General features: G+C 39.9%; 1 protein-coding gene across 2 annotated transcripts in view; it reads left to right on the plus strand.

Annotated features, from left to right (window-relative positions):
* LOC135628246 (pentatricopeptide repeat-containing protein At4g04790, mitochondrial-like) overlaps positions 1–19,389 on the plus strand; it is a 65,499-nt gene that overhangs the window by 5,998 nt on the left and 40,112 nt on the right. For both annotated transcript variants that reach the window (XM_065134837.1, XM_065134838.1), the window contains exons 4-6: positions 242–421; positions 5,040–5,104; positions 10,423–10,530. In XM_065134837.1, coding sequence (XP_064990909.1) covers positions 242–421; positions 5,040–5,104; positions 10,423–10,530 — 353 coding nt within the window. The remainder of the gene's footprint in view (positions 1–241; positions 422–5,039; positions 5,105–10,422; positions 10,531–19,389) is intronic.

The raw sequence follows: 19,389 nt of genomic DNA on the forward strand, positions 1-19,389 counted from the left end.
TCCACTATGGTAGGGTGCCACGTTGTTACATGATTGTATATAAGGTAGCAGTTTTCTTGTGTGCACTAATGTGGATCTCCAGCTTGTAACTTGCTGTACTAATTTAGTCAACTTTTACAAACTGGTTTGTAAACAACCCAAGCAATACTTGTTACACTTCTATCATCATTATATAACAAACTTTTTGAGCTGATGTCTTTTTAGTTTTGCTTATTCCTTACATGATAACCTTGTTGCACAGAGAGCTATCTATTGGCATTCTGTAAAAGTGATAGGAAGGAGGAGCTGTTGCGACTGCTGGAGGTCGTGAATATCTGGAAGGTTTCATCACCAAAGTACATAAATAGTGTGTTCCAGACCTTGGGTAGATTACAACTGGAGGCTTTGACGGAGAAAATCATTTTGCAGCTCAAGACAGCAGGTAAAGATATAAAGGCGATTTTCGCTTTTTGTGCCTTCATATTCAGTTTATCATCCTATTGTTGCTGCGTAACATTGATTTACTGATACTTGTCGACATGTGGGTGAAGATGGGCTGACTTTCTGTCTGAAGTGTTATCTTGATATTTTATTTGTTTTGATATGCTGGTGCTTGATGTTTGCAGTAAGTCTTCCATGATTACTCTGATCTTTTATTTCCACTTTGTGATGCTGTCTTATAATTTTGTTTAAATATACATAACGAATACCTTTTTGCTGCCCTTGTTTGCAATGATCTTTTGCAACTAGATGGTAAGTACATGATCTTAAAGCATGTGATCTCTTTTCGTATATCTGCTGTACTCTGGGACCTGTTTTTTTGTGTGTAAATTTTCTACTCTCGAAAAAGAAAACCATTTTGGCAATTTTTTTATCTCTTTGATATTTGGCTTTTGGAGTATGAAAATAAGGCTTTGATCCTATTTGGATGACCAAAATATCTTTCTTTTGTGCTTGTTTCAGTAGGATAAAAGTTGGTTATTTGTTTGTGAATCATATTGGAATAACAAGTGCAGTACACAAAGCTCTCAGTATGTATATTATTGCTAGTCATAGATGCCTAACAAGCCAATCACGTGAGTGATGACACGTGTGACTTGATACAGAATCTTTTTGCTTATTATATTTTGACATTTATCACTTTATATTGATTACTGCATATATGTATGTATATATTGTGATGTCTTTGGATCTGTGCAATGAGAATCAGATCGTGATGAGATACGATAATGAGATCGATTCACTTTTAAATACAGATCCTAAATAATCTCGGTCATAGGTTACTTGATAGGGACATCGAGATAACCGGAAAGACTGTGTGCTGTATACCCGTCCATATGATGGATGCAGTTGGTCTCATAGTTGCTCGTGTGGGGACACTAGGGATACAGTACAGGTGCTCATTGGAGAATGAGTTCACTGATTGATCCGTTTACGGAATGTTGGATGGTTGATGATGCCTTATTGTCAGACATCGATTTCGTAGTCCTAGTGGTGTATCTGGTCCTTAGACTTGAGACACCAAGGATCTCCTGTATGAGTGCTCAATTCTTTGATACTAGACTTATAGGTTTGGATGTCCCAAATCTAGTACAATCGTTCATTGGGAGTGACAATCGACCTTATGAGGGCTATTGAGTGTCGATAGAGGATTATCCACTCTCGGTGTCATGAGAGGAATATCTCATGTGTTCTTGCTCAGATAAATCCCTGGCCAGGGTTATTCGGATTGAGTGAAAGAGTTCTCCGGGAGAATCCGATTACAGCGATACTCGAGTAGATACCGTATGAGTCTGACAGCACCATACCCGATATACTATCTCTGGGATATTATATGGATGAGGGACTATAGGTACACGGTAACTGAGGACAGACATGTCCAATGGATTAGATTCCCTTGTATCGTTTGGGGACTGCGGCATAGTGGCCTAGTACGTCCGTAGTCAATAAGTCGTCCGTAGTCAATAAGTCGAGTGAATTATTATGGAGATAATAATTCACTAAGCTAGAAGGAGTTCTGATAGGTATGACTCACGGCTAGCTCGATACTGGGCCTAGAGGGTCACACACATATGGTAGACGTTACGATGAGTAGAGGTTCGGATATGAGATATCTATCGGAGTCTCTATTTTATTGGATATCCAATAAGCCCATGAATTATTGGATCATATGGATGAGATCTAATAAGAGCTCATAAGAGATTATTGGATAGAGATCTACTAATCTAAGAGGCTTTGGTAGTTGGATGCAGATCTAATACCCAATAGGGGAGGATCCATTAGGGTTTGATAGGAGACCTCTATAAATAGGAGGGATTCAATGGTTCATAGGCTAGTAGAGCCTTTGCTTGCCTCTCCTATTCTTCTCCCCCTCTCCACCTCAGAGCAGGCCTGGAGTTTTGAGGAGCGTCGTCGCAGCCCTGTTGTGTGGATCACCGCTAGAGAGGAGGGCGCTTGACCTTCTTCACTCTCTCCTAGAGATCTGCAAGGAAACAGGGATATACGATCTCTCTAGGTAACACAATCTATTCTATATGCATTTTGTTTCGTGGATTTTTTGCGCACCAATCTTCTCACGACGACGAACATCTTTTTGGAAAATTGGGATTTTGTTTTCTTGTTCTTCCGCTGTGCATGTGATGTCGCCCCTAAGATTTCCCAACAATTACTTCGTGCTATTTGCCATTGCTTAGTAATTACTGTGATGAAGATACTAAACTGAAGCTGCAGTTGGGACAATTGTTACACAGTTATCATATGGGTGCATGATGGACTAGTTTGTGTAATTTTCATTTGTAGGCTGTTTGTGCTTTGCAAGTTCCGAGACCACATTGTATCCAAAATTCTTTGGAAAAATATGTAGCATAGGATAGGGTCTCATAAGGGATGAAGTTACTGCTCATATCAGACTGGGAACTTTTCTAGTGTAACATTAATTACACTAGATGAGCCAGAGGTTTAGCTGAAGTAGATGGACCTCTGGTCCTCTAGCATGGTACTGAGGTTTTTGTTGTGTTTGATATGGACACTGCTTTTTAATAGGAGATAGGACAGCCTGAAGCAGAGTTGTTACCCAGCCAATAACAACCCATCTGACTCCACCTTGTCCACTATGTTGGTTGCACCCGACACCGGCGTAAACTCTTTAGCACAATCTTGCTGATCTGGTAAAAAATTCAAAACCTTTCCACTTTGTAATATGCTGACTTTTATATTAAAATCTTGATGTCACAGACTTCTTTTGATGCGTGGTCACTGAGGTCCATGATTTGGCCTTTGTTTCCCTGCACCTAATGGTAGAGTGAGATTTTGAATGGATGATTTGTTAAATTACAGATCAGGGTGTCATACCATCAAAAGCACTTAAGGTATGTTCACAATTTTCTAACAAACAGGTTCATGTCATGGTATGCAATTGCCATTCACTAGCATGTCTGCTGAAGGTGTGTGCATCCTTGAACCATCACTCTTTTGTCATTATACTTGCAGATGATTAGACCAGAGAAATTTGAGCTAAAGTGGGGGTGTTTTTTTTCCACTGGTGGTTTTGTGTGATTATTGTTATTATATTATTTTGGTGAGAGGGGAGTTTACAAGGATGGGTCGGGTTCTTTGGTAGAGAGGGTTGTCAAGTGTGAAGGACAAGCTCGTCGGTGGAAAAATACTTCACAATGGTAGTAGGAGAGAGAGTCTTGAGAGGTGTTCTTCATGGTTGGAGTTTCTAGCAGTGGGAAAGGATAGAAGAGATCTTTGTGGAAGGATCACAAAGACCTATGGTCTTGCTGGATGTTTAAATTGGCTACTTTTTCATATTTTTACTTGTCATTGGACCTCTACTTGGTGGTGGAAAAAGGAGAACTAGTGGCACTAGCCTCATGCGAATGTTTGGTGGGTTTGCAACTTTGTGGTATGATCAGATCGCTCTGTGATAATAGAGGAACCAGAAAGAGAAGAATAGAAAGATAGTAACTGAAAAACAATAGGAAAACGAAGGGATAACTACTCGACTCGCTCTGGCTCAAGGAGCGAACTCCTAAAATGAAGGCCTCATACCTCCGCACATCTCGCATGTGGCCGATGGAATCATTCCATCGGAAACATAATTGTGATCTCGTACCACTCACGCACAAGGTGAAAAAGAACTCAATTCATTGATTCATTCATGATTAATGTATTACAAAGTTCTAGCCATGGTATGCAGTACCGAATGGTACCGCCCGGTACGGGCGGTATGTACCGGTCTGATGGTATACCGGTATGCGGATCGCTCGGTACCACTACAGTGCTATAGTATTACACTGTAGTAGTGCTATAGTGCTACAATAATAAAAAAATATATAAAATTGTTCGGTACACCAGGGTGTACCGCTCGGTACACCGGTATCGTACCATACCGAGCCAACCTCGAAACACCGGTACGGTACGATATTGCGTAACTTGGTTCTAGCCTCTTTTTTATAGGCCAAAGTACAATAATAGAAAGGAAAATACAGAAACAAGAAAAATTACAATCGCATCAAATGAAATATATGATCAGTTCCTTCCTTCAAAGAAGATAATATTCTTTACTTGATTTGAAGAATAATCCTCCTATTCTCAATAATATTTTTGATTGATAGACGCCCATTTTTGTAGAGATGAATCTTTAAGATCTTCAATCAATAACGACCTTGATTTTTTCCACTCTTTTCTGCATTTCTTTCCTTTTTCTTGGACTTGAGTAGATGTTGTCATGTGGCAACTTATGATATATGCAAAATATTGTTAAATAATAAATTTTATTTACATAATTGATAAACTAAATTACTCCAGCATCACCTTGTGGGATCTTGAGTGTTGTTAAGGAGAATATGATCACCAAAGATGGGTTGTGAATGTCAGATGAGCCTAAATTAACATTTGAGCTGGACAATGATGACTTCATCCATTGACTTCTCATTATTGGACTCTTAGGAACTGCTTGGGCTAATATTTTTATGAAGCATAGTGCTGTTTTCCAGTAATTTTGGCATGGCTCTTAACTTTCTTGTTAATTGATGAGTTTGATTTGTTACATTCAGGATTTGGAGAGGAGGACATCTCATTCTACATTTATGAATATACAACTTGTGTACCAAACTTAGCGGTGAGGAACTTCTCATGATGGATGATGGTAATTCTCATGCTTCCTTGAAGTGCAAACTTCATGTGTTTGACAAATGTGTCTTTCTGTACTTATTTCTTTGTTCAGGATTCTGTTACCAGACGCTGTGTTAAATCATCAAAATCTAGGAATGCTTAATTCATAAAAAATTGAATAAAGATAAAATGATGAACTGCAAAACAAACTTAGTAGAAAACTATGCTTAATCACTGTTTATAATAAAATAGCTGAAAATATGAAAAATACATTACATAAAGATAGAAGAACTAGGTTTTTAAGTTTCAATCCAATACTTTTCCATAATCCTGTTGAACAGGTATGATAACAGTAAACTGTGTGATATACCTTCCTGTATTGCATCAATATAGAAAAAATTAGAAAATGAATGGTGTAGTATCTATATTGAGCTATACAATGTGCTATTGGTACTTATCTGATTGGATAAATATTGTTATTTAAATCCTTTAGAAAAATGTCAGTACCTGAATTTTGACATAGTTAAACATGTATGGTCAGGGATAAAAAATGACCAAATTTTTTAATTTAATAAATAAGATTTTATGAGATCTCAAAAACCTAGGAGGTGAACCTCACTTTTGACATTCACACTTGTAATCCTAACTCCTAAGCAAGGTTTGCCGTACCGAAGCGTACCGCCCATACCGGGCGGTACGTACCGGTCTGACAGGTTATCGGTACGTGGACCGTCCGGTACCGCTACAATGCTACAGTGCTATACTGTAGCACTGCTACAGTATAAAAAATATAAAATTATTCGGTACACCAGGGTGTAGCACTCGGTACGTCCTGATGTACCGTCTGGTACACCGGTACCGTACCATACCGAGCCCGGGTCGAAATGTCGGTACGGTACGATACGGCGAGCCTTGCTCCTAAGACTATCCATGCAACTATTATTGGGAGATGCCCTTTCTAAGAAGAGCCTCTACTTTGAGGAAAATGAGACCCTCCAAACTTTCTTAGCATGAGAATTAAGCTAAACTAAGTTATTGTTTGCCAATCAAGAAAGAAGCTTCCTTCTGCTTTAAAGCCTGCATAGCAACTCTTATAATTAGGAGTTGTGCGGAAAATGTTCCTGTAGTGGGGATCTTGTTACCTTATAAAATATCATAAGAGAGAACTTTTGGATGCTAATTTGACTTAAAATAGAACTTCAGGCATGGTTTCCAGTACCGGTCCGTACCGCCCGGTACGGGCGGTACGTACCGGTCCGACAGGCTTCCGGTACGCGGACTGCTTGTTATCGGTCCAGTACTGTAGCAGTACTGCTACAGTGCTCGGCACGCCTGAATATACTGCTCGGTACACCTGGGTGTACCGAGCGGTATACCGTACCGTACCGGTACCGAGCCCAGGTCAGGTGTACCGAGCGGTATACCGTACCGTACCGGTACCGAGCCCAGGTCGAAACTCCGGTACGGTACGGTATTGCGAACCTTGACTTCAGGAACTTCGTCAAGTTGATACTAAAAATAATGGAAAAAGACATATGCAATTCACTGTAAAATAGTAAATCTAGTTCTTGTTGCAGGTAGCAAAGATCTTTTCTCCTATTTCGAGTCAGGTTAAGCTGATCCTTTTTTTTTAGATGACATGGATTAGACTTAGTGTCAATCAGCTGAAATATGCTGGAATATCATGACTACAAGATTTTCATTGAAGATCAACTTGACCCCAAAGCCAAGATCGGGTCTAATTAGATTGAGGGTAGAAGTGTTAGGCTTAAGTTATCTGATTTTTGGGATCATCTTTATTTGGCCTTTTCTAGGTCTAATATGAGCCATAGGGATTCTTTTATTTCCTTGATATTGTCGGAGTTATTTTTGTTAGAATAATGTAATAATGATTTTTTTATCAGATTCAAGTCTATTTTAGTTCAGGATTCCAATGTTTGATGCAAGGTCCGCCATACCGTACCGTACCGGAGTTTCGACCCAGGCTCGGTACGGTACGGTACGGTACGGGTGTACCGAGCGGTACACCCGATTTTACCGATTTATCCCTCCAAAATACCTGAAAATTAGAAAAAAAAAGTTAGGATAGGGTTTTCAAGTTACAAATAAATATAGTAATAGTATAAGTTTAGCAAAATCAATGTAAATTAGGTAAAAATAGTATCACATATCTTTTTCAGGCTTTGAGGTAGTCTTGTTCGAGGTTCGTATTTCAGCCCGTTATAGATTGAAATATCTACAGAAAAATCAGTTGAATTGTTAGACTATTTTGTTACAATATAAACTCTAAAATTCAAATGAAATAAATTATCACATATCTAGATATACCTGATTGTTGTTCTACTACCAAAACGAACGACGGGCTTCCACGGGTGGTGGATCGGGGTCCTCGATTCGATACATATCAATATGATACGTTTGTTGGAGCCAATCATGAAATTGATCCTATGACATAGTGTATTGTATTGATACACCGTGTGCCATTGATGCATCAATGTGGTGCTGATCGTAGACTGATCGTCATGAATCATATTTGTCCGAGGCAGCTCTTGAGGCATATATTGGTGCTGTTCTGTATAATGTTGTTGCTCAGAGAAGGATGACCAACTATCACCATATTGTTGTTGCCCGTATGATTCTTCATAATACGATGAGCCTCTTTCTGTGTCTATATCATGTATGCTCTGTCGTATTTGTTCATATTCATCCACTGCCTTCCCCTTCCCCTTCCGCGCATAAACTTGACCGTTGGAACACTGTAGCACTGCTACAGTGCGGTAACGGTCGATTTCGACCGTTACCGAGTGGTATCGGGCGGTACCGAGTGGTGCCGGACGGTAACGGTCGAAATTTCGATCGTTACTGCCCGATTTTGCCCCGTATCGCCCGATACGGGGGTTTTTGGGGCATACCGCCCGGTAGTGGGCGGTCCGCGTACCGAAAACCCATCGGACCGGTACGTACCGCCTGGTACGGGCGGTACGCTTCAGTATGGCAGACCATGGTTTGATGAACTATTTGGAGTAATAGTTATATTAAAATGAGCATCAAATTAGAACAAGACAGTAGAGAACAACAAACATTAAAATCAGCCTTAGTATGACAGATTTTTAAGATCTTGCTGGAAAAACAGAAAGCAGAAAAGGGAACTTAAATCAATCTATTGTAATTTATTTCTTTCTTTTCAAATCTTTAGAACTGCTTTTGTTGCATAGAGTTATTATTAAGAGTCTAAGCAGGAGATTTTGATGACTGAGACATAATGTTCTTTCCAAATAAAACGATGAATTCCTTTATAGTGTGATAGCCTCATGTTTTTCTCTTCCCCATCTCTTGTGAGATTCCCTCCAGCTTTGTGGTCTTCCCCTTAAATCTGTCTTATACTCTCTTTCAACCTTTATTTATTACATTGTGATATATTATGATTTCTTAATAATGGAGAACCATCGTAATGAACATCTGATTTACATTTCTACAAAGCATGAGACCCTGTGCTTTCATCCCTGTCCAAAGTTGTAGAAGGCTGTCTAAGGTTAGTCCAAGCCTTGTTTGGTTTTAAAGATGTGTCATATAGGTTTAGTTAAGTCATAGCCGACACTTGAGGCTAATGGGAGGGATCCAAGGTTAGGCCAGATCATAATATCAACTAAGATTTTATTTGGAAAAGAAATTAACCTAAGGTTTCAAATATTGGCCGATAAGGTATACCAACTGGTATTTACTGTTCTGACAAAGTACCAGTTACTGTTAATTTTTTAATCATTTTTTCAGTTGGTGCCCGGCGGTTTGGGTCAGTATACTGCCTGGTACGTTAGTACCATATCAATCTGATGAGTCACTGAAACCAATAATGGACTGAGATTTGAAACCTTGGCTCAGCCAATAGGTAGTGAACAATTACTTGTATATATGTGGGGTACTCAGTTATTTGGACCCATCAGAGATGACCTGTCAATATTCAGGACAAGGTCTGCCATACCGAAGCATACCATCCGTACCGGGTGGTACGTACCGGTCCGATAGGTTACCGGTACGTGGATCGCCTGGTACCGCTATAGTGCTACAGTATTATACTGTAGCACTGCTACAGTATGAAAAAGTATAAAATTGTTTGTTACACTAGGGTGTACCGCTCGATACACCAGAATGTACCGCTTGGTACGCCCTGATGTATCGCCCGGTACACTGGTACCATACCATACCGAGCCCGGGTCGAAACGCCGGTATGGTACGGTATGACGAATCTTGGTTCAGGATTCCATTTTGACTAGGCTCAAACTAGAGTGAAATTTTTAGTTGATTCTACCAAACCAAACTTCCGACCATGGCATTATTGGAGAAGAGAGAAACCTGTGAGAGAAACTATAGGCAAGAGACCTACCTAGTTGTTAAATCTTTTTGAGTTGATGTGATTGTTAGATACTCATGATCAAGGATTTTAATTCGAATGATACTACCCGTACCGGGTGGTACATACTGGTCTGCCAATAGATCGGTACGCAGATCGCTCGCTACCAGGCGGTATCAGCCTGGCTGTGACGAGAGAAGAAGCGTCGAGGGAGAAGAGAGAGAAGTTGCTCGAAGAAGAGGGATAATTGGGAGAACCTCGATGCTTTTCGATCTAGCACCGCTCTCCCTCGACAATCTCGATCCAGAAGGTAACGGAGAGGCAGCGGCTCGGCTTCTTCTTCACCGCGTTCTTCGTTGAAGGTCGGAGGCATCTACGACCTTCGACGCTTTCATCAAACGCCGCAGATGAGGAGAAGAAAAGGAGGCGATGTCGCCGAGGCAACGTACACCTTCTTTTATATATATATATATATATATATATATATATATATATATATATATATATATATATATATATATATATATACCGAGCGGTACACCCTAACATACTGCTCGGTACGCTTGTACCATACCGTACCGAGCAAAGCTCGAAACACCGGTATGATACGAAATTACGAACCTTGCTCATGATAGTTGCTTTTAGAAGGCCTAGAATTTGATGTCTACATTGCTAATATAATATTTGCAAGAGGCATTTGTACCTGCTGTGAACATCATTTCCTGCTGTTATTAGATATAATACATGCTATTCTTTTTCAGTAATGTTTGTCTGCTTAAAATTACTCATTTTAACTGAATGTTCCCACAATGTTTGTCTGCTATTCTTTTGCAAGAGGCATCCATGTCCTTTTCTTTCTTGGTCTGTTGTTGGTTCCCACAATGAGAAGTCTGTGTATCGTGAAGTTTAAAGAATGTCTTCATGTATTTAATGGTTCATAATTTCACCATATGATGAGACATTACTGAACCTTGAAGGTTGAAGATGTTGTATCAAAGTTCATTAACTTGCATCAGAAACTTGGAATAATACCCTCCATTGCATCATATGAGAAGGTCATCATGCATTGTTGCAACTCTTGTAAGGTACATCCCCTAGCCACTTTTTCTGTCATATGTTCTAATATTCCATGTCATTATTCTGGTAAAGAAACTCGAGCATTTTGACAAGATTAGGCAACTTGGTCAAAATTTGAGACCTCTTTGTTTGCCAATTATGTTACTTGTGTTATCCTATATACTTTTGTTGACGATTTGTTTTAACAATATGTTAGCATTCGATCACTGGAGCTATCGAATATGGCAGGGATTTTCAATACAAAGTATGAAGATTGAGCATATCTTGGATTCCTTTTTTCTTTTAATCATGTGCTATGTTGATCCTTGTAGAGGCTAGGTGGTTCAAAGAAAATGTGCTTCTCTGCGAATGAGTATACAATTAGAAACTAAATGCAAGATTTAACATACATAAGAAATCTTTGGGAATCTGGAAAGGTGTTTGTGCATCTTATGATGTTATGTACTTTAGGTTAATTTATCAGAAGAATATGTGAACTATTTAGTATGAAAAAGAAAAAAAGCTGGAGTAATGGACCACATAAATGCATGTTGACATGATAATATATTTATGAAAACACATTGTAAACTTGAAGAGGTGAAAATTTGTCTGCTGAAATTGTTGACCAGGGGCAGTGAGAAGTACTTGTTTACAATTAGTTACAGAGTCTGCCAGGTGTTGCATTGTTTATGATAATTTAGTAGTGATGGCTCTGAGAGGGAAAGGGGAAATGGTTTCATGTTATTATCCATGACCAATAGAGTGCAATCCCAGCTGAAGCAATTAAGCTGCTTAATCAAGTTTCTTTCTTGAAAGGAATAACATATTTATATATGTGGCTGTGATAGATATACCGTTTCAGTATAGCTAGAGCTAAACTGAATTAGATAGTGCAATCCCACCTGAAGCAATTAAGCTGCTTAATCAAGTTTCTTTCTTGTAAGGAATAACATATTTATATATGTGGCTGTGATAGATATACCGTTTCAGTATAGCTAGAGCTAAACTGAATTAGATCCTGATCTGCATAAGGCAATGGTTCTACTTAAACCTATGAAGGAGCTAGAATTAAATTTTCATTATATTGTTAGTATGTTTTCATCTGCAAGAAAGTGGGCATGTAAGGGATGTTTAGTTGTAAAGTTATGCCTAAAAAAAGTTATGTAGTCGAACGTGAAATGTTTTTGTCATCTATGCATTATAGTTAATTGCATGATTGACTACACGAGGACACAAGTACGCTTCTGGAATAATATGAACTGGCATTTGTGATGGCCATTAGTATGATAGCATGATAAAGGGATTACTATGAATTCTTGTCCAAGTTATGCTGAACTATTCCTTTGAAGTGATGCCCCCTTTCATTTTTATACTACATTTATGATATATATATATATACACACACACACTCACACACACACACACACACATATATGTGACTTCTAGACATTGAATAAAGGTAGAGTGAATTTGAATTGTTGACTTATTCTGATGTGAATAATTTCCTTAATTTATATTTTCTTTACACATTTGAAATATCTCTATGAATGGTTGTTAACAAGTTACATATATAAATAATCTATGCTTGGACCTATCTATATAGCGTATCGACACATTATCACAGAGTGCTACAGTCAAGGCATTCGAAGCATATCTATAACCCATTCTGGTTGGACCTAAGGCATTCAACGTTTTAATAAAAATCCAGATAAGTTTGTGATATAATGGTATTAGAACCGGAACAAGCACATTAACAAACAGTTAGCACGCAACGTAGGGGACCTAGTAGGGTTGCATGAGGCATGGATAATGGAGTCGATAAACATTTGAAATTGGCATTCGAAGGAACAACCAACCTCTCATGTGACAGGCACCACGAGAATAAGTGAGTTAGGAAGAATGTGTATGCGCATGAAGGTTGGGATGACTGAGTTCGAGCTATGGCTTGATGTCAACCTAATTTGATAATGCTCGATGCAAGTGAGAACGCTTGATAATGGACTCAAAGGATGAGACCATGTAAGTTGAAGAATGATTGATCGACCACCGAAAGAGTTTGTAAAAGTACTATGATATTCAATTAATGATGTCATTGGTACCAATAAAGGCGAGTTTTCCATGCGTGTATCGAATTTGTATTAGAACAATGACTATGGACTCAGGGAGTGAGTGTGTTAGGACTTTAGCTAGGAGAGTCCTAATTGAGAGGGGCATTCATGTAAAACCTACCTAAGCGGACCCTTATTAAAGAGGTGAAGAGGCCGGCTAAGGTTTGAAGGTTATTTCTTAGAGAAGAATTAGGAGTTGTAAAGGAGTAGGAGTCCTATTAGGAGTCTTGAGAAGGAGTCTTAATTGAGTAGGAGTCCTATTAGGAGTTAGGGTTTAGAAACCCTATAAATAGTCATATATTCATCCTCTTTTGATAAGCAATGGATGAATCTTTTCTACAGCCTTTGAGCAGCAACTTGGAGGGGGGAATCCCGATAGAATTCCAAGGAGGCTGATCCCATAAAGAGATCAACCCCAAGCTTAGAATCTGTAAGGGTTCGATCACATGGTATCAGAGCAGCGTTCTTGGCATTTCGCTGCCCTTCCACAGCCATCCCAATAGTGTATTACTGTAGCACTGTTGCAAGCACGATCCATCCGGTAGCGGGCGGTCCGCGTATCGGTATGCCGTCGGACCGGTACGTTTCGCCCGTATTGGGCGGTACCATTCGAAATTTGCATACCATGGTTTGATCTTGCTACTGCGTTTTTTTTATCCAAATCTCTACGAAATTTTTATGACAGCTTTAATACTTCCCAACAGCAGATTTCCCTTTGGTTTTGTTAAAAAATTCTCAATATAAACCATTGATCTTTTACGTCTAAACTGCTATACTTGAAAATCTGCACTGTAAAATTCCAGCCGCATAACACAGTTTGTTTGATCTTGCTACTACGTTTTTTCTATCCAAATCTCTACGAATTTTTTATGATAGCTTTGACACTTCCTAACAGCAGATTTTCCTTTGGTTTTGTTAAAAAATTCTCAATATAAACCATTGATCTTTTACGTCTAAACTGCTGTACTTTAAAATCTGCACTGTAAAATTCCAACTGCATAGCACAGTTTGTTTGATCTTGCTACTACGTTTTTTCTATCCAAATCTCTATGCAATTTTTATGATATCTTTGATAATTCCTAACAGTGAATTTCCTTTTGGTTTCGTCGAAAAATTTTTAATATAACAACTGATCTTTTACGTCCAATCTGCTACACTTGAAAATTTGTGCTGTAGAAAATTTTAGCCGCATATTATTGCCTTAACCCATCTATTTGCAATCTTTTTTGAATGAAATTTCTTATACACTTCATAGATCGTCTTGGCTTCCATCTAAGATTGATCTATTAAGAAATTTATCTCTAAAAATGATTGTGTTGCTGTAAATTTTTATCGCGAACTGTTGAAATTTTTCGACGAGAATTCTGCTATCTTAACTTGCACTAATTTCCTTACTGTTATACTGCCGAAAGTTTCTTGATTAAATTGGACATCCTTGCTGTCATATAAATTGAGATTTTCCTGTCAATTCCCTCCTCAAATTTCTCAAGTTTTTGGTGGAAATTTCATCGAGAAACCATTGTTTCTTCGACGACAATTCTGCTCTTATAAGACAACGCATACCTGCAGCAACTTCCATTGATTTCTATCAAACCTTTGCTGCCATCTACCACAGATCTAAAACTTTCATCCATAGCCCTAAAACTCCACCAAACCACACCCTCAAACTGCACCCAAAACAGCCACAAAACAAGCCTAAACCGCAGCTTATATCTACCAATCCACCAACCCTTTCGACCATCACTTCTCTCAACCTATACATGCCTTTAACCCGGCAACAAAAGAGAGATCTTAACATCACAGATTTGGAGGCATATACTATGGCATCTAAGGAGGCAATCAATGCTAAATTCGAAGCCTTTGAGGCACGAATGGAAGATAAGATTCAGACTCTCTTTATCGAACTCAGTTTGGTCCGACCACCAAGCTCGAAGAAATCACATCAAGGGGAGAGCTCTAACTAATCACACCAAGCCCGAAGAGATGACTTCCAAGAGAGGGGAGGTTCTATTATCGATCCCAACTATCCACGCATGAGGGTGGACTTCCCTAGATGGGAAGGAGACTCGATTGGTTGGATCTCACGCGCGGAGCGATATTTTCGGTACTACAAAACCGCGAACACATCTATGGTGAAAATTGTGGCTATACATCTTGAAGGGGATGCCATACAGTGGTTTGACTGGTTTGAACACACTCATGGAGTCCTCTCATGGCAACGATTCAAATAATGACTACTGATATGCTTCGGACCAACCGATTACGAGAACACTGACAGACAACTAGCAAAGATCCGACAAACCTCCACCATTCAGGAGTACCAAATCAGGTTTGAAAGGTTATCTAATCAAACTCATGATTGGTCTAAAAAACAACTATTGGGGATCTTCATTGAGGGCTTGAAGCCGGAGATCCGGGGAGAAGGTAAAGCGCGACAACCGTACACGCTTATGGCAGCCATCTCTTTCGCACGATTTCAAGAGAAGCGATTGAACCATGAAGCCCGGAGGACTAGGGTCGCTCCTCGACCAGCAATACTGAAGCCCTCAACCCCTCCTACTGTCAACCGAGTCCCTGCACCAAAAAGGTTGACAAGAGAAGAGCTTTGGGAGCGATATGCGAAGGGGTTATGTTGGCACTACGACGAGCCGTGGAGCTGTGAGCATTGTTGTAGTAAAGGGAGACTTCTTATGATTGAACTAGTAGAAGAAGAGGCCATTGAACATCCAGAAGAAAGCCTTGAACATGAAGAAGAAGAGCTACAATCGACCGATGTTACGGTACACGCACTAGCTAGCTACTCAAACTCACAAACGATGAAAGTTGGAGGCTTTCTCAAACAACAACCGATCATTGTTCTCATCGACACGGGCAGCACTAATAACTTCCTAAATAGTAAGGTTGCAGCTCGGATGACACTCCACATCGAAGGTTGCAGCAAGTCCGATGTAAAGGTTGCCGACGGCAGAATCCTAAAGTGCGACCAGAGATGCTCGCGGGCGAAACTGTTGCTGTAGGACCAAGAGATAATTGCATATTTCTTCCTCCTCCCTCTTGATGATCATGAGGCCATGCTCATAATTAAATGGTTGACGACATTAGGTGATGTTTCTTGGAATTTTATGAAACTAATTATGAAATTTTACAGTAAGGAGAAACAGGTGATACTGCACAGGAAACGTTGGGGCAACGTAACGACGATTTGCACACAACAAATGGAGAAGGTTGTGCATAAAGCATGCAGCGGCTTTTTGGTACAATTTGAGCAGCAAACTAAGGGAGAGCCAACAAAATTTGAAGATACAAATCTGCTTCCTTTGCTTGCTGAATTTTTAGATATATTTGACGAACCGTGCAACCTACCTCTTACCCGTCGGCATGATCATTGTATAATGATTCTTCCAGACAAATCTCCAGCAAATACTCAGCCATATCTGTATCCGCATCTCCAGAATGATGAAATAGAAAGGATTGTAAAAGAGATGCTCGAAACAGGAGTTATTCGGCCAAGTTGCAGCCCCTACTCTTCACCGGTGCTCCTCGTACGAAAGAAGGACGGAACATGGCGATTGTGTGTTGATTACCGAGCTCTCAACAACATAACCGTCAAGGACAAATACCTTATTCCAATAGTAGATGAATTGCTAGATGAAAGGGAGCACAAATCTTTTCAAAGCTGGACCTTTGATCGGAGTATCATCAAATACGAGTGTGCGAAGAAGACATACCGAAAACCACCTTTTGAACACACAACGACCACTACGAATTTTTGCTTTCTTCAACAGAAGGTGGAATATCTTGGGCATATCATATCAGAGGAAGGTGTGGTAGTGGACCCCTCTAAAATTGGAGCAATGTAGAACTGGTCGACCTCGAGGAACATAAAATTGCTACGTGGCTTTCTCGGTTTAATAGGCTACTACTACAAGTTCGTAAAAAATGATGGAAAGATCAGTGCACCACTTACTTCCTTGTTGAAAAAAGATGCTTTCCAATGGTTGGACAAAGCCACCACCGCCTTCGACAAACTTAAAGCCGCAATGACGACAACGCCCGTATTAGCGCTACTCGACTTCGGCAAGACTTTCGTTATTGAAGCCGATGCCTCCGAAGTCGGAATTGGTGTTGTACTAATGCAAGATGGCCGCCCCCTCGCTTATACCAGTAAGGCATTATCTCCTTCCCATCTCAAAATGACTATTTATGTCAAGGGGATGCTCGCGATTATGCATACGGTGGCCAAATGGAGATCGTACTTGATTGGGTGATGCTTTCAAATCAAGACCGACCATAAAAGCCTAAAATATTTCTTGGAGTAGAAGATATCTTCCCCCAAGCAGCAAAAATGGGTAACAAAGCTTCTTGGATATGATTATGAAATAACTTACAAAAATGGGAAAGAAAATATTATTGCATATGTGCTTTCACGGCTACCCAAGCAAGCTGAATTTTCAGCCATTTCACTTTCGACTAGCAACATCCCTGAGGATATTAAGAGGGAATGGTAGGAAGATCCGGAGACCAGTAAGATCATAAAAAAAAAAAATTGGAGGAAGCACCAAGTTTCGTGGCTCATTATAATTGGGACTCAAAAGAATTACGTTATAAGGGCACTAAATTGAAAAGGAGTACGGTGTATCACCCGCAAACCGATGGCCAAACGAAAGTGGTAAACATGTGCTTAAAGAGCCCAAAGCCACCCACCAAATATGACTACCCAAGGAGAACTCCATACCCAGTCGAGTGCCATTATTGATCGACGGATCGTGACTCGACGACGACGACCCACTATTGAAATGCTAATACAGTGGGCGAACTTACCAGCAGAAGGTGCCACTTGAGAGAACTATGACGACTTGAAGATCAAATTCCCAGAATTCATGGATTGTAAACCTCGAGGATAAGGCCGATTTGAAGAAGGCGGGTCTGTTAGGACTCTAGCTAGGAGAGTCCTAATTGAGAGGGGCATTTATGTAAAACCTACCTAAGCGGACCCCTATTAAAGAGGTGAAGAGGCCGGCTAGGGTTTGAAGGTTATTTCTTAGAGAAGAATTATGAGTTGTAAAGGAATATGAGTCTTGAGTAGGAGTCTTAATTGAGTAGGAGTCTTGAGTAGGAGTCCTATTAGGAGTTAGGGTTTAGAAATCCTATAAATAGCCATGTATTCATCCTCTTTTGATAAGCAATAGATGAATCTTTTCTGTAGCCTTTGAACGATAACTTGGAGGGAGGAACCCCTATAGAGTTCCATGGAGGCTGATCCCCTAAAGAGATTAACCCCAAGCTTAGAATCTGCAAGGGTTCTAACAGAGTGCCATGGTATACCGTAGAGATGGGTCTTCCATGTGTGCATCAAATTTGCATTAGATAGAGGCTTTAAGTATCGGCATATGTGACACAATACCACATAGGTGGGTCTTTAGAGTGCATGCCAACACATGCAGCATCGGTCTGAATGGACTCAGGAAGGAGTGCCATGAGGCCGGAGTGGTGGATTCTATTGATCATGGTAAAAAGGGTTGTAGATCTGAGGCACAATAGGGCTGTGATCCTAAGGATGTGTCACAGTACAACATAAGTGGGATTTTTGGGGAGATATCATTCTCTTGCTCTCATGAGGAGAGGGCATTGGTTGAGAAGGGGGTCTAGGCATGGATAGTCCAATGGGGCAATCACGAGGTACCAGGACAAGGCAGTAGGGTAGTGGTTAGAGAACTTTGTAAGGTTTCTGTTTAGGGACTTCATATCGAGATAACCAAAAGTGGGGGTCTTCAGGTGGATGTGATGGTGATCGACTAAGGAACAAAGTAGCCAGCACATAGTGCTATAACCTTTTGTGCTCGGTTGAGTAGGTGGAAAAAATGATGAAGGTGGTAAACCTAGAGGGACTCGATCTATTAGAGACTTGCTCTAGTCAGGGTGAAATTTTGTTCTTTCAGGGCAACACACATTCTTGCATTCTAGAAATGAGATGGTAAAGAAGCGGCGAAGTCTATTTACCAATTCTATGCAAGGAGTGGAACACTTCGAGCGCTCCAAGAGGATGAGCAAAGTGCAAATGAAGGTGAAGGCTTATAATTGGCATAATGTATGGAGTACATCTTCTAGTGGTGGGCAAAAAGATTCCTTGGTCTTTTCAACTATTGAGAGAATGGGTGAAATCGAATGCCTCATTTCTCTTACTTATCCCATGTCGATCGATTTCACGAAAGGTTCCTTCATCTTCTAGTAGAGTGACATTGAAAAGCGGATGTGACACAAACTTCGAGGTAATGGATAAGCAAAAGTGAAATCATTGTGCAAATTTTGTGAATGAAGAGGCCTCAAAATTTTAAATTCTGCAAGGTGATGTCCTAATCCTTTGTTTTAATTTTTTCTAATAGAATTAACTAAAATCGGGGGCTTTCTGCATTTCAGTTTGGGCTCGGACTAGTATACATCAAGTCATTACAAACTGAACTAGGGGGAACTGCAGTCCATGTAAATAATCATAGATTATCCAAGTTGTTCACACTGCACAATATTTCTTGATATATAAAGATTTTAGCGATATATACAAAATTCATATTTGGTAATTGCTGTGATGTGTCTTCGTTTTGAAGATTTTCTATTTTGGCTTATGTATATCATGTGCTTGTGTCAATGCTTCTTTGGTTGTCACTTTAGTGTGCAAGATTTTGTACAGGCATGAGGGTGTGCTAACACCGCATGGTCTAGGCACAAATCCTGTTCTGGCTAGTATGAAATTCGTTGTAGATATATGCCGGTGGCAACATATTC

The sequence above is a fragment of the Musa acuminata genome, chromosome BXJ3-1 (assembly GCF_036884655.1).
Source record: "Musa acuminata AAA Group cultivar baxijiao chromosome BXJ3-1, Cavendish_Baxijiao_AAA, whole genome shotgun sequence".
Taxonomy (NCBI): Eukaryota; Viridiplantae; Streptophyta; class Magnoliopsida; order Zingiberales; family Musaceae; genus Musa; species Musa acuminata.